Genomic DNA, 22,349 nt, shown 5'->3' on the forward strand with positions numbered 1-22,349 from the left:
GGAAACATGACACGTTAAGAAGAACTGGAAAGTTAAGTCTGGAGAATAGAATTGGGATCTAAGGCGATCAGGAAGGACATCAGAAATAAAACGGGAACCCCGGAGCTGAGTGAGGAACAAGCCATAAAAAAAAAAATGCCTTTAGATATCGAGTGTGTTAAGGGAGGCTGTTAAGAATGGAGAACGAGAAAGGGGACAGGCAAGTAGAAAACGTGTGTGTGTATGTGTGTGTCCTCAAAACAGACAACTGGTAAACCACGGGTATCTTCTAGGAGACCTGAGGAGAACTGGGTCATAGAATAGTGTGCCTGGACTGAACGCTAAGTGGAAGAGAGACGCATACAAAGCAGGAATGTAGAAGCAAGGTTCCTTCTGTTCCGGCTCAAAAAACATGGGAGAGCAGACTTAAACCCATCACTTTTCCTTCCCTGGCTCCACATTACAAAGAGATCCATGACTCAAAAGGGAAGGAAATGGGGACATTGAACTTGGAGAAAAAAAAGTCCAGGCTGGGTACAGGAAAAGGGACTGGAGCGACCTTGAGTGTGGGTGGTGGGTGGGGTGGTGACAGGACACTACCAGACACTACAGAGCCCATGAGAAAATCCAAAGCCAGGAACAACTACAGGAACTACTTAAAACCCCTTTTCTCCTACTCTGGCTCCAAGTTTAAATCCACCCGACACAAACAGGACCAGGACCCGAGGCACCAGCATCTGAGGACACGCAGAGGGAAATCTCGGGTGTGTGTGTGTGTGTGTGTGTGTGTGTGGGTTAACCTTGACCTCCTCTCCCCTTAGTTCCTCCCCTTGGCTTTCCCAGCATCCCTCCCGCTGGGGCCGTTGTCAAGGCCAGCATTTCAGCTCCCCCTGCGATCCCCAGTTCCCTGCCCCCAGCCAGCATCATGACCCGGGCAGCTTCCCTGAGCCTCAAGCGAGCCAGCGGCCCCTTAGGTTTCTCCACGACACCCCCAGCCCTTGCCCGCCCCACCCCCATCTCTACTCGCTCCAATTTTAGGTTTCCACTTTGGATGCTCTCGGAGACCCCCAACCCCATCCTGCCCGGGGCTCCCCTGCCCCCTTCCCTGTCTGCTCTGCCCAGTGTTCCCCCCACCTCGGGTCCCCTTAGCCCCGCTTCCTCCGGGCTCCGCGTCCCTTCAGTCCGGCGTTCCCTCCCCCGCCCCGCTCCCCCGCCTCCGTCCCCAAAGCTCGGCGTTCTCCCTGCCCCCCTCCCCAGCTCGGCGTCCCGCGCCCGCCGCCCACTCCGCCTCCGCCCCCGCATCCCCAGCGTTTCCCCTGCGCGCTCTCCGCCCCGGCCCCGGCCCCGCCCCCGCCGGCCGCCATGTGACGGGAAGCAGCTGATGGCCTCTGCGGGCGGCAGCGGCGGCAGCTTTGGCGGCGGTGGTGGCGGCGGCGGGCGCGGCCGCGGCGGGGCGGGCGCGGAATGAAGGCCCACGGCCCTGGGGGCTGAGGCGCCCGCCGCCTGGGGCGGGCCGCGCATCCTCATGGAGGCCGGAGGTGAGTGCGGCCGCGGCGGGGCGGCGACCGAGACGGGGAGGGCAGCTTTGTTTCGCTTTCGCTGTCAGCTGCGGCCGCCGGCCTCCTGCCACCGCGGGGACCGGCCGCCGTCCCTGAGCGAGCCCACTGGACTGGGATGGCTCCAGAGCCCCCGGGTCGCCTGCGCCATAGCCCGGCTTCTGGCCTCAGCGCCCATCGCGGCTCGGTAGTAGCGGCGGCCGCTGGGTGGGTGCCTGGGAACGGGGTGGGGCCCGGGACACTGCCCGGGGGTGACACGTAGGACCCGACACCCTAGTGGGTGAGGTCCACAGCTGTCACCACCAAAGCTCAAAGTGAGAGCAAGGGATGAACTTGCTGGCCGCCTGGAAAAGCGCAGAGATGCTAGGGATGGCTAGACCTGCAGCCCCTCGGGGCTTCTCCCTGGAGGGCTCTTGTTCCTGTGCCCTGATCACGGAATAGTAGCGTGGGTTGGGGACCTGGGGGAGGGGGCTGTCGCCACACTCCAGGGTCCCCAAATACCGGAGCTGAAAGGCAGATTCCGTAGGGGGATTTTAAGAGTCAAGGCCTAGGGCTCAGACTTGTTCCGGTGAAGTTGAAGCTTCACCCAGGTCTGGAGGATTCGGATGCACCCGAGGGCTGGCAGGGCCGGATGGGGTTGTTGGAAAGGCAGGTGTTCCCTGGGGTGGTGTCCCCTTTGCATTTAGGAAATGACATTTCTTTGTTTGCAGGAGCCAGGCTTTCAGGGAAAGGTGTCGCGGCAGCTCCTCTCCCGGGTTTCCATCTAGATTAAAACCTTTCAGTATCTTCCCCATAGAATTCTGTTTAAATGGCCCCTACTATTTTCTTCTGTGACTCTTTTTACAGCTTCCGTTTTCGTTTCCACTGATGCCTCAAAGTTGTATCTCAAAGCAGTCTGTGACCAGACTCCCCCAGCCCCCCCCCCCCCACACTTTTTTTTTTTTAAACCGGAATCTTTTCCAGTGCAGAGTTTTTCCCTAGTGATTGACGACGTATGTGTGGTAGGGGTGTGGGCAGAGCTGTTGGGAGCTTCCAAGCTACTATTAAAAAGGCCAGACACTTAGGCCAGAGTTTTACTCTCTTTTCAAACTGAATAATGTCTATTGTAAAAGGATTACAATAGAAAACAGTAGAACGGTGGTTATAATTAATTTATTCATTCAACAAATATTTATTATCTGGTATGTGCCGGGCACTCTCTGGGTCCTTGTTGGCCCAGAGTAATCTAATAACAATATGTAATTTAAACGTAGACACATTTAAAAAAGGAAACAGTTGAAATTAAAAAGGATAACGTATCTAAAATATTTCAAGTTTGATTTGTGCGATGGAACAAATTATAGGAATGTTTTGGAGACGGAAGAATTTTTCTGTGTGGGCGTTTTAACTGCCAGTTTGTCTGCACCACGTGCTGCGTGCAGTGCCTGAGGGGGCCAGAAGAGGGCGTCGGAGCCTTTGTTCCAAGTTACAGAGGGTTGTGGGCCTCCAGGTGGTTCTGGGGATGGAACAGCAAAGCGGCTCCTATACTGAGCCATCGCTACCTCTAAGGCTTTACAGTGTGGTGTGTGCTTTATAATTTTTAAAAAGTATTCTTAGATTTACTTTTTTTTATATTTTATGTATGTGTTTTGCCTGCATGGATGTCCGCACCATGCATGTACCTGGTGCCTGCAGAGGCCAGAAGAAGGCATCAGATCCCTCAAAACAGGAGTTACAGACAATTGTGAGCTACCATTTGGGCACTGGAAACCCAGCGCAGGTTCCTCTGCTAGAGTAATGAGTGCTTTTAACTGCTGAGCCATCTCTCCAGTTCCATGTATTCTTAAAGATTTATTTGTTTATTTCATGTATGTGAGTACACTCTAGCTGTCTTCAGACACACCAGAAGAGGACATCCAATCCCATTACAGATGGTTGTGAGCCACCATGTGGGTGGGTGCTGGGAATTGAACACAGGGCCTCTGGAAGAGCAGTCAGTGCTCTTAACCACTGAGCCATCTCTCCAGCCTGTATTATAGTCTTAATAGACTTGCCACAGTTCAGGGGTTCAGTAACTGCTTGTGGCTGGTGACTAGTGACAGACAGGCAAGGTGGTTTGAGGGAGGAAATAGACCCCAGATGCATGCTAACCACAAATGCAACCCAGAATTCCCTAGTGTAAAGAAAGCTAAATGACTAAAGCTAAAGGACAGTGACTTAGTCACCCTGCTGAGTTAGGAATGTCACCAAGAAGGTGACATGGACACAGAGCCCTGATTATTATGATGGAGCAGCCAGTCAAAACTCTCCAAGCTGGGCTGGAGAGACCAGAGTTCAGCCATTTAAAAGCTAGGCTCACAGCCAAAAATATGAGAGTTTGGTTCCCAGCACCCACGGCTGGGCTGTCTCTCCAGCCACCAAAACCAACCAACCATCCAAACAAATCTCTCCAAGCTGACAGCTCAGCCTAGCAATGCAAAGATCCCTTGGCAGGAGGAAGGATTACCAAGCCTGCTGCCAACCATGTTCCTGCCTTCACCTCTGTTAAAGGGGCTTTCCTTGTGCGGAAGAGGCTTTGATAATTCTCCCATTCTGCCTATTGTACACATCCCTTGTTTAGTTGGGAAACCTGGAAGGGTTAGGGAAATGTTGGTCAAAGGTTACAGAACCTCATTGAGCTAGGACAGTGACTACAGTTAATAACAGTTATGTACGTGGAAACTGCTGACAGGTTTTTAAGAGAGCCCTCCCTGAGAAAAATGCGGAGAATGTGAAAGGGTGCGTACACTCATTAGCTTAACTGAGCCCTCCTCTCCCTGTATGTTGGCTTTCCCACTTATCCGTAAGTCACGTGGTGTCCAGAAAGTATGCGGTGCGTATTAATTTACCAAAGCCCTGAGCCAGCCGCAGTGGGCCATGCAGGTACTGTCTCAGATGAAGCTGGATCCTCCCAGTTCTGCTTGGTTTGTTTTGAAGTGCTGCACGAATTACGGTTTTGTTTTCCAGTAGCCAAGTTTAGTTTGGGCCCAGACTCCAGGAGACGAGACTGGTGTCTTCTTTTAGAATCAAGATTCCTGACCTGAAATAGCAAAAGATGAAACCCCCCAGGCCCCAGAAATAGAGTGTGAATTCTGGGCAGGGCTAGGGTTTGAGAATTCCTCATGAACAGTGGACGCCACATGCATCTTGGTAGTCCAATGGGCTCCACTTCCTGTGTATTTAAGAGGTATTGCATGTCTGTCACGAGTATCTCTTTGGTAGCCTGACCGATTGCTTTGGGAACAAACAGACAAGATTTGCTGCTGTGAGCAGACCTCCTAGTGCCTGGGGCGGGGCCGGGGGTGGGGAGTGGTAATGACCTCAATAGACAGGAGTTCTAGAAAGGAATTAATGAGGAGTTGTGAAGGCCCTGGATTACAGCCTGGAGGGAGTTGTCCTTTGAGGCTGACACAGTGAAGATAAGGTGCAGCCTTGGAGAGCTGGTGCAAAGTCCAGAGGTTGGAACTAACTGAGCTTAGTCAAAGGGTCCTAATCATGCAGGAGCTGAGGGTAGGATCTGGGTAAGAGAGACTGCAAGCTACGAAGTAAGAACGGATGAGCAGGAGCCAGAGCAGACCCCAGAGAGCAGTGAGAAGATTGCCTGGTAGGCCAGGCACCAGGTGCTGCTGGAGAGATTCAAGTAGTAGCCATGGGGCTGGAAAGGGAGGTTTGCTGAGGCTTTCGGAGACAGACTTGATGGGACTTGACGGTGAATTTGGTCTGGGCAGAGAAAGAAACAAGGGCCGAGCCTTTTATTTTGTGCCATCCGTGCCATGCCATTGTATCAGAGGAGAGGGCGATGTGTGTGTGGGAGGAAGTGAGTCAGGTGCAAGTGTGCCGGAGGGACACAGTTTTCCCAGCCTTATCATGTTGACACGAGGCCAGAACATGTTCATATCCACAAAGTAATGGTCATGCAGACATGTGTTTGCACATCTCTGGCAGGAGCCATGTGAGTCTATAAATACACACACAAACACACACACACACACACACATACATACAGCAGTTTAGGCTTAATGTATTAAAACCTATATCTCCATTTTTCTTTATAAAGCCAAGATGTGATGTACTAAGATACTAATTGAACCCTTAATTCCTAGCAACACGTCTTATGAAATACGGTGTATCTGTTGGTTCAGTGAGATCACTCAGTGGGTTTTCAAAGCACTTGCCACAAAAATTGGTTTAGTCCTTCAAGCTGGTGGTAGGAGGAGAGAAGTGGCCCTTGACAACTGTTCTCAGTCCTCTTCCTACACATGTCCTGTGGCATGTGCTTATGCCACCCATACACAGTGATGTAAATCCTTAAAGAGACACATCCATTTTCCTATTATATACATGGTAGAAAACGTGTGCTTCGTGTGTGCGTCATTACCTTCTGTTTCACCAGGATCATGCTAACCTTGGATTATATGGATTGTGTGACAGGTTATTTCCCAGCCAGTGAAATGAGCCAGTTCAAGCCAGGTTAGATTATATTAAAGGCAGGTTTATTGGGAAGCTGCCCTCCAGTGGGCGAGTTCACTAGCCCCAAGGATTGAGGGTGAGGGAGAAGAGAGAGACAGAGACACCCCAAACTGTCTGGATTATATAGGGAAGGGCAGTAATGATCTAGGGGAAGGGCAGTCAGGCTCCTGGGCTATCAAGTTCAAGGTTGGGGGCAGGGTGTACCAGGTGGGAGCTGAGGAACTTGGGACAACCTGGAGGCCAGGTCGGCTTGACATGCATCTCAGTGCCTCGTCCTGGGTGTGGGAAACCACACATTTCGTGCACCTAGAAAGGATGCTGTTCCTCTAACCAGGAAAAGTTTCTCGCTCTGAGGTATACGCTGATTTCTTTGAGGCCCAAATGTAAGAACTTACATAAAAGTGGGCTTTGAAATGTAGGAAATATAGCTTGTTTAAATTATTTTCTGAGGAGTCTTGGAGAGGTAACTCAGTTAAGAGCATTGGTTGCTCTCTTAGAGGACTTGGGTTCAATTCCCAGTGCCCGTATGGTGGCTTACGTTCCAGAGGATCTAACTCCCTTTTCTTGACTTTATAGACACTATGCATATGGTACCAATGTACATACTGGCAGAACCTCGTAGACATAACATAACTTTTAAAAACCACATTATTATCCCAGAGAGAGTTAAATCCCAGAACTACTGGAGTAAGATGTGCACAAAAGGTTGAGATCCCTCGTTCTTCAGGCTCTGACTTAGAAGTCGGCCATGGCGTTTAGAGGACCTGTGGTTGGGTTGAACAAACACTGCCTACTCACTCGTAGGAGATAGATGGAGCTCTCAGAGAGGGAGGTGCAGTCATCTTGGTGGTGCAGAAGATGCTGAAGCGTCAGCCTACACTAGGTTTGGGCTTCTTTCCTTTTGATAGTAGGGAAGTTGAGGTGCTGCCGCCTGTCAGTAGACATAAGTGCAATTCTTAGAAAACGAACTGGATGTGATTGAGAAAGGGGCTTGGGCTTTGCAGGGCAATGTCCTAGGAAGTGGCTTGTTGGAGGGCTTAGTGCAGGGGTGTGGCTGCAGACTGGGCTCAGGCAGCTGGGAGCCTTGCGATATATTGGCTGTGTTTTCAGCTTTGGCAGGGTCCCTGGGGATACCAGAATGACTTAGTAGTCACTTAGATCAGGTTAAACCAGGGCTAAGGGGACTGTGTGAAGAAGGAAATAGAGCCAGTAAGTCTGTTCTAGAAGGAAGTGATGAGGGATCTGGGCATGAGAAGGAACCCTCGAACTGAAGGCACCAGGTTCCTTAAGAGCATTCATTGGGGGCACAGTTGCTTCTCACTTTCTTCCTGCTTTGGCGTTCACAGGAAGAGGAGACTTCATTCACCAAGTCCTCACCGCAGCAAGGTAGCTCTGAGTCACACAATGGGAGGGTTGCCGCTGAGTAACCACCGTGGAATGTAGCCTGTGGCTACCTTTACTGCCCTCCTCTCTCCCTCGGTCTTGGGCAGACAGCAGCTTCCCCAGTCTGGCGGTTAGGCTGGTCACCTGTGTTCTAAAATATGACCCCTCCTTCCCCAGAGGAGCCGCTGCTGCTGGCTGAACTCAAGCCTGGGCGCCCCCACCAGTTCGACTGGAAGTCAAGCTGTGAGACCTGGAGCGTGGCCTTCTCGCCAGACGGTTCCTGGTTCGCCTGGTCTCAAGGACACTGCGTGGTCAAGCTGGTCCCCTGGCCCTTAGAGGAACAGTTGTAAGTCTTTCTACCATGGGGAACGTAGGAGGCCCATGGCGGGGAGCTGGGCAACTTTTCCAGGCTGCTCCCTACTCTTTGGGAGTCTTTTCAAAGATTAGATGGGCAAAGTCTGAACAGTTGAGGGCTTGCTCGTGAGGACCTAGCACCCCACAGTCTGGACACAGGGAACCGGGTCTGTCGAGAGTGTGTTGGCCTGAATCTTTGAACAGCTTTATTGAGCTAGAAGTGATACCCCATACAGGTTGTCCACGTGAAATGTAAAGCACTAGCTGTGCTTGGTGATCTTGTAATCAGTGCTAGGGAGCTGGAGGCAAGAAGACCACCAGGTGGAGGAGAGCCTGCACTAGGTGTGACTCCACCTCAAAGAAAATCTACAGAGTGTCAGTGCAGCGACGGCACAGAGCTGTGCACCTGCTACCAGAATCTGTTCTCTAGCACTGTCACTTCCTCAGAGTCACCTGTCTCCATTTGTCCTCCATGGCTTTGATCTGGCAACTACTGTGTCGTGTGCCCTCACTGTGGGCTCACCTGTCCAGGGCTTTTTACTTGGATGTTTCTGCATGGGACTCTCTCAACACAGCTCCAAATAGTGCCTGTGTGTGTGTGTGTCTGTGTGTGTGTGTGTGTACACACGTGTGCGTGCTCTCACCACCATTCACTTCTGTTTCCTGCAGTGACACTGTACTGGTGTGAGATGCCAGACTCAATTGACAGGTTTTTTTATTTTCTCTGCTCTGAATGTGTTTGGACACATCTGCGGAGGCGTGTGCGTCCGTGTTGGACTGAGGGAGTGGAGGCTGTTTGTCACAGTGGTGGTACAGTTCTCTGTGACCCGGTAGGGTCTTCAGATTTGAAATTGGAGGCTTCCTTGAGACACTGGACACTGGTGGTCACTGTGTTCCTGCCTGGCTCACCTGGTGTGAGGTGGGGTCTGATTTGGATTTCCTTCCTGCTACCTGTAGAGCCTTTTCCTGTGCTAATGGATCTCTGAGTCCTTCCTTCAGGGAATTCCTCCTCCTCCCATCTCTGGCCATTTTCTAACTGGGTCTTTGTTTCCTTTCTGTTTGTTTTTTTCCCTTGGTTTTTTAACCTAGTTTGTAGTTTGCTGCGGTGCCAGTGTTTCTGCTGGTTGATGTGTCTTCCTTCTGTTCTATTTATTTATTCAGTTGAGTCTGGATTGATTGATTGATTGAGCCTGTATGCAGTAGTCACTGTACATCATCTTCAGTTGGCACTGAACGGAGGCAGAGAATCCAGAAGCACATCAGGCTTGTTCTGGAGGCTCCTGGCATCTCTCATCCGTGATGCTTAGGTACAGTTCGTGGGGAGCTGCTGCCTTGATACTGGTAATGCCACCAAGAGGCCTGGTTGTCCTAGGACAGCCCCACACTGCTGGGGAGGGAGCTATGAGTTACATAGTCCCCACTTCCTGGAACCTAACTCCCACAAATCCTTGGACTGTCCAGAGTGGGGGTGGGGGGCTCTGAGGTGACTGGTGGCGGGCTGCCTCCTGAGTGGCTTCACCCTGACAAGTGAGTTGGGTGAGGTTCTATAACAGGAAGGGCAGGGCAGGGTCACTCACTATGACTGTGGTACATTTCGTAACTAGAGCTAGAGACTCTTTGTATCTGGGTTTGAGTCTAGGTTTGGCTTATTGTCTGAAAAGTCTTTTTGTTGTTGTTTTCCTCTAGAGTACGCTTACTCTCAATTACCTACATCATTGCAGGCAAGTACAGCCTTCTCTTTAGAATCAGTAAAACTGGGAAGGGCTGTTGGAATGGTAGGGTTTTTTCTGTGTCGTTCACCAAAACAAGCAATGTATTCACTAGTGTGTTAAATGGGAAATCACTGGTCTGGGGAGATAGCACGGGTATTGAAGAATGACAGTGCGGTGCAGTGCAAGCAGATGACTTATTTTCAAAGCATCTAGGCATGGCAGTGCCCCTGTCACTACAGCTGGTGAGGCTGAGGCAGGGAGTAGCCTGAGCCACTGAGCCAGGCACTGGGATAGGCTGCAGCCGTGAGGCTCTGGGTTCCACCCCTACTGAAAACAGTACAAACAGAAACAGAAGCCACACCGCTGAGTGTGGTCACGGCTGCTGTGTGCATGCCGTATTACACGTGCCGTATTACACGAGAGAGGCATGTACAGTAGAGCAGTATGTGACATGACCCATGGGACTGTCTCAGAAGCAAGTACACAGCTGTTCCTAGTGACTTGTTTACTGTGGTTAAAGTCTGGTTGGACAGTGAGGTATTCTGTCCTGTGCTGGACCTTGGACCAGGCCTCTGTGTAAGTGCTCTGTTATACAGCTATGGCCCCAGGCTGCATAGTTTTCATGTTTATTTAAACTTTCATATTTATTTAAAGCTATGCGTATTTATTTCTGGATCTCCTGCTGTTGTATCTTGCATTTCATAAGTTACTGGTATTGGCACATTATATTCTTGCTAGGGGTATCTGACCTTGTCTGCTTGTTTATTCTTGTATTGGTACGACAGGTGACCCAACCTTGGACCTTGCCTGAGTGAGAAAGGTACTCTAACTGAGCTACAGCCCAGGATAGTTACGCATTTGGTTTTCCGAGACAGGGTTTCTCTGTGTGGCCCTCATTGTCCTGGAACTTGGTAGATAGACCAGGCTGGCGTCAGACTCCCAGAGATCCAAGTGCTGGGATTAAAGATGTGAGCCCCCACACCCAGCATTTTAATCCTATTAGCCAGGCATGGTAAAGCACACACACCTTTAGTGGGAGCACTCAGTAGGCAGAGGCAGAGGTGGTCTACAGAGCAAGTTCCATGATAGCTAGAGTTACACAACAGAGGGTCCTGTTCCCGCCCTGTTCTATTAGCAAATGCCTCTGTTAGTGTGAGGTACCTGCCATTCACCCACAGTCATGCACACGACTTTCAAGAATAAAGATCTGAATACCAAAAAAAAAAAAAAAAGTGACTCGCACGTGCATGCACCTGCACAAGCATGGAAAGCACAGGACAACTGCAGGTGTGTCCTCTCTTCCTACCTTCTGCGTCCCAGGCATCGAGCTTGGGCTGTCACCATGACAGCAAGCTCCTGAGCTGCCTAGCCATTGCATCTGCCCCCGACTTGAGACACTTTAACTCAAGTAAAGTCAGTTTCTGCTAGAGCAGTGGTTCTCAGCCCTCCTGATGCTGCAACCCTTTAATACAGTTCCTCATGCTGTGGTGACACCCCACAACCATAACATTATTTTCACTGCTACATCATAACTATAATCTTGCTACTGTTATGAGTTGTAATATAAATATCTTGTGTTTTCTAGTGGCCTTAGGCCACCCCTGTGAAAGGGTTGTTTGAGCCCCCAAAGGGATTCAAGGGACAGGTTGAAAACCATTGTTAGAGCCTCCTGTTCCCTTAGCACCCTCTCCTAAGTGTCCACCTGCCCTCCCTTCCGAGTGTCTGGCTCTCCTGTGACACACTCACTCAGCAGCACACTCAGGCCCCCAGAGCGTTTCCTGCATGCTGGGCTAGGATGCACTTGCCGAGAACTCCTCTGACCTCGTGACCCAGCGGAGTCAATTGCTCTAAAGCAGTTGCTGCAATGCAGGCCGGTGACACTCAGCCGTGATTTAGTCAGCGAAGAGCCTGTTTGTGACAGTGAGGCTGTGACTGTCCTAGTTTATGTAGGCCACTTTAGGATCCCCAAGGACAAACTGCAGAGTTCTCAAGAACATAGGTAGCCCTTTGTTAGCCATGGGTGACTTTCTCTCTCTAGAAAGACCCAACCAACATTAAATGGAACAACCCGTACATACTCCTCATCCCTGTGAGTGAGGCGGTAAAATGCTCCCTTCAGTAGATACAGAAGCAAGAGCTCCATTTTTAAATAAGCTAGAGGTTCTAAGCTGTTTCATTCCTCCACGGGCTGTTCCTTTTTCTTTTCTGAGGTAAGGTCTCCTTGTGTGGTCCAGACTGGTCTCAAACTACTGATCCTCCTGCCTGAGCCTCCCTCCCGGGTGCTAGGATAACAGGTGGGCAGGACTACACACCTAGCTCTGGGGCCCCTTTTTTGCTTTGTTTTCTTTTGTTTGTTTGTTTCTCTTTTTAAAATTTATTTATTTATTTATTTATTTATTTATTTATTTATTTATTATACGAGTACACTGTAGCTGTCTTCAGACACACACCAGAAGAGGGCCTCAGATCCCATTACAGATGGTTGTGAGCTACCATGTGGTTGCTGGGAATTGAACTCGGGACCTCTGGAGGAGCAGTCAGTGCTCTTAATGGCTGAGCCATCTCTCCAGCCTTGTTTGTTTTTTTCAAGACAGGGTTTCTCTCTGTAGCCCTGGCTGGCCTGGAACTTATTCTGTAGACCAGGCTGGTATTGAACTCAGATCTGCCTACCACAGCCTCCCAATCACTGGTATTAAAGGTGTGTCTTTTGTGGCCTGCCTTTCCCAAGATGAGAAACTCTGGTCCCTGTGTCAGGGTCAGGCAGGTGTGGGCAGTGTGGACGGGGCAGTGACACATGTGGATTGGTCAGGATCCGTGACAGAGGCCAGATGATGATCAGAGGCCAGCGGGCAGTCTGCTCTTGGTGTCTGCATCCCATCCCAGGATGAGGCCAGCGGGCAGTCTGCTCTCGGTGTCTGCATCCCGGGGTGAGGCGCTTCACACCTGGAACCTGAATTCACATGGTAGAGGAGGGGCCTGGACCAGTTATGGCCTCCAGAGTTCAGTGTGGCCTTGGCCTCCAGTGCTGTTTTTATCCAGAACAGTAATCCAGATAATGGCTCCCGAGGCTGTGGGGCCAGGTCTGCCTTCCTGTCCAGCTCCTTCAGTATTGCATTGTGCACAGAATTGAGAGGCCAGGATCCCAACAAAACCTCTCTCTTTAAATTCCCTGTCAGTGGTTGGGAATGGACTGGCATATCTCTGACCTCAGCTCTCGGGAGGCAGAGACAGGCAGATCTCTGTGAGCTCCAGGCTAGCTAGGATTATATGGTAAGACCCTGTCTCCAAAAACAAACAAATCCTGTCATTTTCTGTAACACTGGTAAAACCAGAAGACATTATAAGGAGTAATGTACGGTAGGCACAAAAACGCGGAATGTGACCTTTTCTTATGTGGAGTCTAAAGCAGAGACGACTCAGCGGCCAGGAGTACAGTGCTGGCTACCAAGGGTGAGAGCATCGAATGGCTGGAGGTTCCAAAGCTAGAGCCCTGGCAGGCAGCAGGGTGAGTTCTGTGACTCTGGTATCCTCTTGGACGGTGTTCCAGGAGAGGTTTTCCGATGCTCTGTGATGCAGGTGTGAGGGAGGAGTGTTGGAGGCGTTCACCCTTTGTCTCTATACACCACACATGCACACTGACATTGAAGTATTCCATCAACATATGTTGACCTGTAAGATATGACAAGTAAAAGAATTGTTGGAGCAAAAGCAGAAACAGCCGACCGGGTGTGTGCTACTGACCTCCAGTGTAGGCTGGAGAGTCCGCGATCTCCAGATGGCCTTGCTGCCATTTTAAAACGTATTATCCTATGCAGTTGACAGCAGTGGGGTTTAATGCAACGTTTCGGGTCACGTGACCACAAAGCAGTGCAGGCACATGGGCTGTTGGGAAGGGGAGTTCTCATGGAGGGAAGCTGAGCTTGCCTGGGGATCTGGGGTCCTCATCTGATTTCCTCCAATCAACGTAGTCTGGAAGAGTGGAGCTTGCTGTGTGCTGGTCAGGTATACCTTGAGGAATAGTAGACTTGTGCTTTCAGGCCAAACTGTAGAGCCGTCTCTTTAACCTGTGCCATTGTGACCATACTGGGTACAGTGGTGGACAGGGCCTTGGGCCTGACCTTCACTTTCCAGGCCTTGTCTCCCAGGGGGATAGGAAAGGTCAGGGCTGAAGTGAGAGTCCCAAGGGTAAGTACCCCCCTGTGAGCTGTGCTGTGGTTGGCTGATCTCTGGATTGGTCCCGAGCTAGATGTCCCATCAAGGAGGTGGGTGAAGGAGCCTCAGCACCACCTGGACTGTAGTGTGTGAGGGCAGCCTTCAGGACGCACCACATGGGGTGTAGTGTGTGAGGGCAGCCTTCAGGACGCACCACATGGGCTGTCATGGTGAAAGAGGGCTCACTGCAGTCCCTTTGGAGTGTCTGAGCTGGAGGCAAGCCGGATGGACAGGGGAACAGCAGAGTGAAAGGACTCAGGTTCTACTCTGTCCTGCTTGCAGATGTACACTGTGCGTGACACACGTTCCCATGGGGAAATGTGCTTGCTTCTCTCTAGGACCAAAACCCAAGAGAACTTCCTGAGCAAGCACGTGGCTCCCTGGAGCCTCTGTGATCTACTTGTCTCACAAGGCAGGTCACCCCATTTCAGGGCTGTTGCAAGTTGAATGAGCCAAAGAAGTAAAGCCCATGTCCCATGAATTCCAAAAGGAATTGAAGCCATTCCAGAGTTCACAGAATGCCAGAAGTAACTTCTAGGAATCGAGAGTCTGGCTGGTAGGGTGGTTGGCATGTTAGTTACAGCTGTAGATTCACTCAGAAATGTCTGCTTTGCCCAGCATCCCTAAAGGATTCGAAGCCAAGAGCCGAAGCAGCAAGAATGACCCAAAAGGACGGGGCAGTCTGAAGGAGAAGACGCTGGACTGTGGCCAGATTGTGTGGGGGCTGGCCTTCAGCCCATGGCCCTCTCCACCCAGCAGGAAACTCTGGGCACGTCACCATCCCCAGGCGCCTGATGTTTCTTGCCTGATCCTGGCCACAGGTCTCAACGATGGGCAGATCAAGATTTGGGAGGTACAGACAGGTAGGTCTGCTGGCTAGTACTAGGTGCAGGGCGGTGTGCGCGTGGCTTGTGGTCAGGCCTCACCCCTGCCAGTTGGTGCGGAGTGGGTGCCAGCCAGCGAGCTGCCTCCACCTTCCCCTGACCTCCACCTTCCCTGACCTGCTCCCTCCAGGCCTCCTGCTTCTGAATCTTTCTGGCCACCAAGACGTCGTGAGAGATCTGAGCTTCACGCCCAGCGGCAGTTTGATTTTGGTCTCTGCATCCCGGGATAAGACGCTTCGAATTTGGGACCTGAATAAGCACGGTAGGGGCAGGGGCTGAGCCACTTGGTCCTGCCTTCATCTCAACAGGGCTATTTCATGTGGAGCTGCCTTCCTCCTCCATGTCAGCCAACAAGCCCTTCTTAGATGTTCTTGCAGCCACCCCTTTGGCCTCAAAGTCCTGAGCTAAAGGCGTGTTTAATATCAGAGTTCACTGCACGGCTGTCCTGCAGGGGTAGACTCGAAGACCTTCTCAGGACACCAACACCCAAGTGCTCGTGCCTCATACAGAGCTGCCATAGTGTCTTCACAGAGCTCACCTCTTCCTAAGGGCTGACTCTAGAGGGCTCATAGTCCCTGGTGTGGTGTAAATGCTCTGAGAACGGTAGCTGTACCTCGTTTAGGCACCACTGACAAGACTAGATTCAATACAGTGTCTTTCTTAACATTTTAATTTACTGTTATTGTCCCGGGGGGTGGGACTAACACATGCCACAGCCTGCATGTGGAGGCCAGAGGACAGCTTCCAGGAGTGAGTTCTCTCCTTCTGTCCATCTGTGGGAAATGATGGCAGTAAACTCCTGTTCCCTCTCACCACTCAGGGGCTACAGCAGAGCTCTGCAGTACACAGCTTGCCCAAGCAGAGTGCTGTAAAGACTGAGCACCTGCAGTGAGACGCTTACTCTAAGCTGAGAGCCTACTTCAGAAAGACACCTGATTTCTTTCAGGAAGCCCCCAACTAGACTGCTTTCAGACCAAGGGCTCCTGGCCAAAGCCAGTATCACTACTACAGTTTCTGGAGAGGTTAGGAATGGCCTCTCATGGGATGCTGGTCAGAATCTGGATGCATGGGCCAGCTCATGATCACAGACACCTAGGGGCAACTGCACTTCGGAGGGTTCAGAATGTGCTTGCCTGTGATCAGTGCACATTGATCCAAGCCAGCCTACATACCCATGAACAGACTGCACACATGCGACTTTATTGTGACTCACCATAGGTTGAAAAACAATTTTTTTTTTTTGAAGGATGTCCAGGCTGGCCAGATAGCTCAGTGGTCCATGAATTTGCTAAGCATGGTGACCTGAGATCCATCTCCAAAACCCACATGGTAGAGAGAAGAAACGGCCAGATAGGTAGTCCTGCAAGAGGTGAATTCCGCAACAGTGAGACTGGGCCAGTGCCCCGCTGTGGTGGCCGTCCTGCCTCCCACTGTGGGGCATTTCTCCTACTGTCTTAGCATTAAGAGTACTGCTCAGTGTCCTAGCATGGACTTCATGGTACATGCACAGCCTGGAGGCCTTCGCAGCAGACCAAGGGAATAGCGCTGAATGACGGGGAGCACACTCCAGCCCACAGATGGCCGTGTCACAAAACACACAGGCCTCTTGAGGTTTGCTCTCTTGAATAAAGCACTACTCTCACTCTTGAGGGCTCCCTGCTTGTAGCCAATTTAATTTCTCAAAGACCCCATTCCAAACGCCATCTCTTGGAGATGATGTTTGTATCCTATTAATTTTGGCATTCTCCACAGTCCATAGCAGCTTGTGGATAAACAGTTACAGAGGTGTTTTTAGAGTGTTCTCATCCGAACTCCTCGATCACTAAGAGGTACTGCCCCCTCCCTGCCCCACAGTGGTTTCTGTCTGGTATGGGAGCTTGAAACCAAGCAGATGAAGATGGGCCTGCTAGCAAGGACCTGTGGCAGTCTAGGCCCACCTGAGTTAGACACACTACAGCTAAGCTGTCCATCTCAGCACCGGACCTGTTGTACTTTTAAGACAGGGTCTCGCTATGTATTCCTGGCTGTCCTGGAACTTTCTGCATAGACCAAGTTGATCAACGACTCACAGATCTCCTGCCTCTGCCTTTCGAGTGCTGGGATTAAGGGCTTAAACCACTATGCCCAGCTCCAACCCCACCATATTTCATGCTGGGCATGTAGATCTTCCTCACCATATGGCTTAGCGTAGGTTGGCTCTGGACTTCATTGGACGTTGTCCTCCTCCCAAATGCTGAGACTAGAGGCCTGAGCACCCCTTCTGGGAAGGTTTGAGGGGAGACTCAGTAAATCCCTTGCTGATGGGGAGAGTGGACTAGATGGGGGTGACTGACAGTGGGTGGAACAAAGTAGATTGGGGGGAGGCATTTCTTTTTTGTTTTTAAGGTATATATGTATTTAATGAGAATGTACGCACACCATTCGTGTGCCTGGTACTCATAGAGGCCAGAGGGAGCTATCAGATTCCTCTTGCTCGGCTTCCCATGTATGTTCTGTTCTTACCTGCCTACGTCTTTCAGACATCCCTTGACATTGGTAACCCCTATCAAGAACCCAGGATGTCTCCATCCACGCTGTCTGTACTTGGGAACACACTCCTGGACACACACACATTGGGTTTTGAGGTCATTTCACAAGAAGAGAATGTTATCCCTCATCTTTTTTCTTGTACATGGCAGTTTTCCTTAAGCAATACCCTACGTGAGGAAGTTTGTATTTCTTTTGGACCACAGGCTGAGCGTCTGCCCCATTGACTCACTCATTCTCATGTGGGCCAGCTTTGGGGTTGGGAAAGTCCAGGCCTGAGAGTGTGATGCACAGCCCCTGACCATGCCCTGAGCACACAGCCCAGTGGCTCTCGCAGCCAGGTTGTCTGACCTCAGAGCATGTGCCTCTGATGATTGTCCTGCTAGCGTGCTTGAACAGAGTTCCTTAGGGAACTTGGAGAGGCTGTTAAGCCTGGATGGGTGTGAGTACTCACAGTGCTGAGTTCTTGAAAAGATTGTGCTCCGAGCTGCGCACCTGTGCCGTCCTCGGCTGCAGACTAGAGGAAGCCACTGGGGATGCCCACCCTTGGCTGCTGCCTTCACAGGGTGCACGGGTTTCCTTTTCCCTTTGATTTCCAAGTGTTTGCCACGGTTCTTGTCCTGTACTAGAATGTGGGTCTTTTGCCTAGTTGAGACCCAGAGGCTTTACTGGTCTTTTATTTCTGAGGGCTGATGAATCGCCTTCTGTTCTTGTGTGGCAGGTAAGCAGATCCAGGTGTTATCCGGCCATCTGCAGTGGGTTTACTGCTGCTCCATCTCCCCTGACTGTAGCATGCTGTGCTCTGCAGCTGGGGAGAAGTCGGTAAGCCTCCAGTGTGTGTGTGTGTGTGTGTGTGTGTGCACCTGTGCGTAGCATGTGTGTTTGTGTGTGTGTGTGTGTGTGTGTGTGCGCGCGCGCGCCTGGGCCACAGTCCATCTGCCAGTGTGTCCCAGCAGAGGCGGGCTGCCTGGCTCTGGCCCCCTACACAGCACTCATGACTGTGGAGAGGGGGATGTGGAAGTGGGTGCTTCATCTCTGGGGGAGGTTCCTTTTCCAGAATGGTGAAGTGCAATATTTTCAGACCTTTTTTTCCCCGTCAGAGTTCGTGATTTTTAAAACTACAGCCCACACCCAGACCTGCATTTGAATCTCTTCAGTTGGACTCCATGTTTAGAATTCCAGTCCTAACCCTAACAGGAGCAGTGCTGGTCTGTTGTGTTCTAAAGACATTAGGGCCTGGGCAGTCTGGAGAGGGAGTTTCTCAGATGAGACAGTTTTGAAGGGGTCACTGTTTGGCATAGCGCAGGAACTTGATCATGGAAGCGAAGCACTTTCCTTTTCTTTGGTTTTTGGAGACAGGGTAGTATAACCGGGCTGACCCTGAACTCCCCCCTCCCCCCCAGGCCCATTTTCTGCAGTGCTAGGATGGAATGCGGGGTTTTCTGAAGTGTTCAAGCTCTCTACTGAGCCACATCTCCACCCTCAGAGAGTTTTGTGAACATAAAAAACGAAATCCTGGTTTGATGATTCTCATCAAGGTTTACAGTTGTGAGCTAGGTCAGATGCAGTCATGGGCCAGATTTCCAGGGCTCTTAAGCAAGATGTTGGAAGTCTGGGAAGGGCGCTGCTGCTTGGCCCACTGGGCCTGCTGCTAATATCTGAGATCTCCCTCAGCCGTGATTCCCCATCACAAGCAGGGATCAGAAAGCAGTGTGAAATGTGGAGTAGGCAGCCTTCTGTAGGCTAGCCTGGCCTATGCTCTCAGTCTTTAAGTCTTTAAACCTGCGTAAAGGGTCCCAGGGGGGCTGTAGAAACAGAGACCTTGACTTTCCCTGGCTGAGGGTCAGGGTCAGGCTTTCTCTGCCTGTCAATGGTGTCTAACTAAGCACCTCGCTTCTGCCCCCTCACCACACCCATTTCTGTCCTGCTGCAGGTCTTTCTGTGGAGCATGCGGTCCTACACACTAATCCGGAAACTAGAAGGCCACCAAAGCAGTGTTGTCTCCTGTGATTTCTCTCCTGATTCCGCCTTGCTTGTCACAGCTTCCTATGACACCAGTGTGATTATGTGGGACCCCTACACCGGCGAGAGGCTGAGATCACTTCAGTAAGGACCCTGTGGGGTTATGTGCGTTTCTGTGGACTCTGGGATGGGGAGGAGCGGCTTGAATGGAAGAGCCCAGTTGGCTCAGTGCCTTTCCATGTTGAACTCTCTTCAGGTCATACAAACCCAGCAGCTGCGCTACTTGTAACCGTTAACTGTAGTACCATGTCCAGGTGACTCTCCTCAGAGCTGTTACCTCCAGTATAAATTCCCCCGCCCCTCCCGCCCCTAAGCTTGCTCCACTTTCTCCTCCGTTTCTGTTGTTTCAGAAGCAAATGATAGTAGTCCTATAATTACCACAGATCAGCTTAAAAAGCTGGTTTCCACGGTGCATTTAGGTGGACCTGACCTACTTTACATAAGGAAATTAGCACAGGGAAGTGTTGGGAACCCTTCTGACATCTTGAGACACTCGGAGCATTCAGGGACCTTGTTTCCCAGTGTGCACTTGCTACAGTTTTACACAAGTACAGGCCAGGGTACTCGGTGTGCTGCCTGTAGGGGAGGACTGTGGGGGAGGGGAAGCCAGTGTTCCCAACCGGCTCTTCTTGCTCTGTAGTCACACACAGCTTGAACCCACCATGGATGACAGTGACGTCCACATGAGCTCCCTGAGGTCTGTGTGCTTCTCACCTGAAGGCTTGTATCTCGCTACGGTGGCAGATGACAGGTGAGGAGGGACTGCTTGAGCTCAGAGCCAGCTGCCTCGGAGCTGGCACCAGCCCAGCTCACATACACTTGTCTCCCACACAGGCTGCTCAGGATCTGGGCTCTGGAACTGAAGGCTCCGGTTGCCTTTGCTCCGATGACCAATGGTCTTTGCTGCACGTTCTTCCCACACGGTGGAATTATTGCCACAGGGTATGTATGTGCATTGAACAGATGGGCAGACTCTCTGTGTGCACCATGAAGGAAGTGTGGAGAACAGTAATGTCATTTATAGATGTTAGTAATCAATGTAAAGGCAAGGAGAGACCTATATGTGATCCATGTTACCTGAATGGCCAACTCCACAAGGAGGTATAAGATACGATGATGCTGTTTTTATATGGGAAGTCTACAGCTAAGGTCACCTTACAGATCACATCTATAATTGGTACATGGCCCTTATTGTGTGAGCTCAGGCCCTTCTCATGCAAGCCTCTTGTCATCAAAGGTGTTTTTGTTGTTGGTTTTGGACAGTCTTAAACCTCACTGGTCTTGAGTTCTTGGGCTTGGGTTCTCATCCCACTTTAATCTGATGAACCAGCTGGGACCACAGGCACGGGTCACAAAGTCCTGGGTTCTAAGAATCCTACCAAACAGCAGTCATTACCAGCAGTCTGCAGCGTTTCCCATTCAGGGCCCACTCCAGCTTTTGGAGTCTCCATTTCAGGTCAACCCAGAATCACCACTGTCCGTTATAATGAAAACAACTCTCTGGGGCTGCTAAGCACTGGTCTCTGTTGTTTCAGGACGAGAGATGGCCATGTCCAGTTCTGGACAGCTCCCCGGGTCCTGTCCTCACTGAAGCACTTATGCAGGAAAGCCCTCCGAAGTTTCCTGACAACGTATCAAGTCCTAGCACTGCCAATCCCCAAGAAGATGAAAGAGTTCCTCACGTACAGGACTTTCTAGCAGTGCCGGCTCCCCCACCTCCTGCAGCAGCAGCAGTACAAGGGACTGGCTAGGATGGAGTCAGGCAGCTCACACTGGATCAGTGTGGACCTTCCTTCCTCCCATGGCATGTGCAAGTAGGTCTGCGTGACCCCACTTCTGTGGCGCCAGCCTTACCTCGTCTTCATCGTGGTGAGCAGCCTTCATCAGTCTAGTTGTGTTGAAGCCAAGTGCAGTTGTGGATGTTGTTGGGGTAATAAAGGCAAGCGGGCTCCAGAGCCTCTCTGGTGGCGGCCAAGCCACACTCCCTTAACTGGGAAGTACCTGCCACGTAGGGCATTTCTGCTGCCCATTTCCAGCCAGTGGCTGCATGGTTTGAAGTTCCTCTGTTGTGGTCAGAGGAACTCTGGTGTTTGGTTCCTTGCTCAGCTGCGCGTGGACTGGGCTGAGCTCCTCACCATACACTGGTGCCGGCTTTTATTTCCTGTAAACAGTGGGTGCATGTGTAGGAAGTGACAAGCGAGTATTCAGATCATACGAGGAGGTGTTCCTCTGTGCATGACGGTCAGATGGCCATTTATCAGCATATTTATTTGTATTTTCTCAGCAGATAGTAAGGTACAACTGTGTTTTCTCAATTGTCTCTAAGAACCAGAGTTCTTAAGTGGCCCAGTTGTGGAGCCAAGTCTAAGTCGTGTGGAGTCAGTGCTGACATCACTGGCTTGTGCTGTCTGTCACGTGTGTTTGTCTCTGCTGCTTGACCTCACGGGATGTACCCTCCAGTTCAACTGCCCAAAACAGCCCCTTCCAAGCACCGTTCTTTGACAGCGGTAGCAGCTACCTATTCAAGACGCCTCACACAAAATCTGCCTTAGAAAGTTAATATATTTTAAATTATTTTAAAAGAAACTCAACATCTTATTCTTTGGCCTTTCTTAATTGATGCTTTATGGAGGCAGTGTTAACATTGTACAGTGTATGTATAGAGGAGTCTCCTCTATTTGAAGAACAATGCAAAATGAGGCTTTCATTGAAGGGAGAAAAGAGAAAAAGAAAAAAAACCTGTCTCTGTTCTTTTTTTTCTCTCATTAAGAAGCAAAACAAAACAAAACTTTTAAACCAAACATAAAAGGAGTGCAGTAGCCGGGCAGTGGTGGCGCACGCCTTTAACCTCAGCACTTGGGAGGCAGAAACAGGCGGGTTTCTGGGTTTGAGGCCAGCCTGGTCTACAGAGTGAGTTCCAGGACAACCAGGGCTACAGAGAAACCCTGTCTCAGGGGGAAAAAAATTTTAAAAAGGAGAGCAGGACACCGGTGGCAACTCTGCCACGTGGCTGGGATTCTGCCTAAACTCAGCTAGAAACTTGGGAGCAAGCTCTCCATGGACAAGAAAGTTGGTATCTCCCTTTGACAGGACACACTGAAAGCACCTCCCTGAGATGTATTTTACCCATGGTGCACTGGGTGTCCTCCAGTGCCCCTCTTCCAGCCAAAGGGAAGTCTGGTCCCAAGGTAACAACAGTCTGAAGGCCTAGAAGGAATAGCCTTTAAGGAGTT

At 50.8% G+C, this 22,349-nt stretch overlaps 1 protein-coding gene across 2 annotated transcripts; it reads left to right on the top strand.

Moving 5' to 3' along the window:
- The first annotated feature begins 1,353 nt into the window (after nt 1-1,353).
- Wsb2 (WD repeat and SOCS box containing 2) lies at nt 1,354-21,858 on the top strand. 2 transcript variants are annotated; one of them, XM_021162130.2, is made up of 9 exons: nt 1,354-1,517; nt 7,584-7,752; nt 14,303-14,547; nt 14,699-14,830; nt 17,816-17,916; nt 19,028-19,200; nt 19,757-19,867; nt 19,951-20,058; nt 20,652-21,858. In XM_021162130.2, exons 1-9 carry the CDS (start codon nt 1,505-1,507, stop codon nt 20,812-20,814), a joined length of 1,215 nt encoding a protein of 404 aa, XP_021017789.1. In that variant the 5' UTR covers nt 1,354-1,504; the 3' UTR covers nt 20,815-21,858. The 2 variants fall into 2 exon arrangements, with proteins under 2 accessions (XP_021017789.1, XP_021017788.1); XM_021162129.1 differs by lacking the exon at nt 1,354-1,517 and having other exon boundaries at nt 7,565-7,752.
- Nucleotides 21,859-22,349: the final 491 nt, after the last annotated feature.

Source organism: Mus caroli, chromosome 5, assembly GCF_900094665.2.
Source record: "Mus caroli chromosome 5, CAROLI_EIJ_v1.1, whole genome shotgun sequence".
NCBI classification, from domain to species: domain Eukaryota; kingdom Metazoa; phylum Chordata; class Mammalia; order Rodentia; family Muridae; genus Mus; species Mus caroli.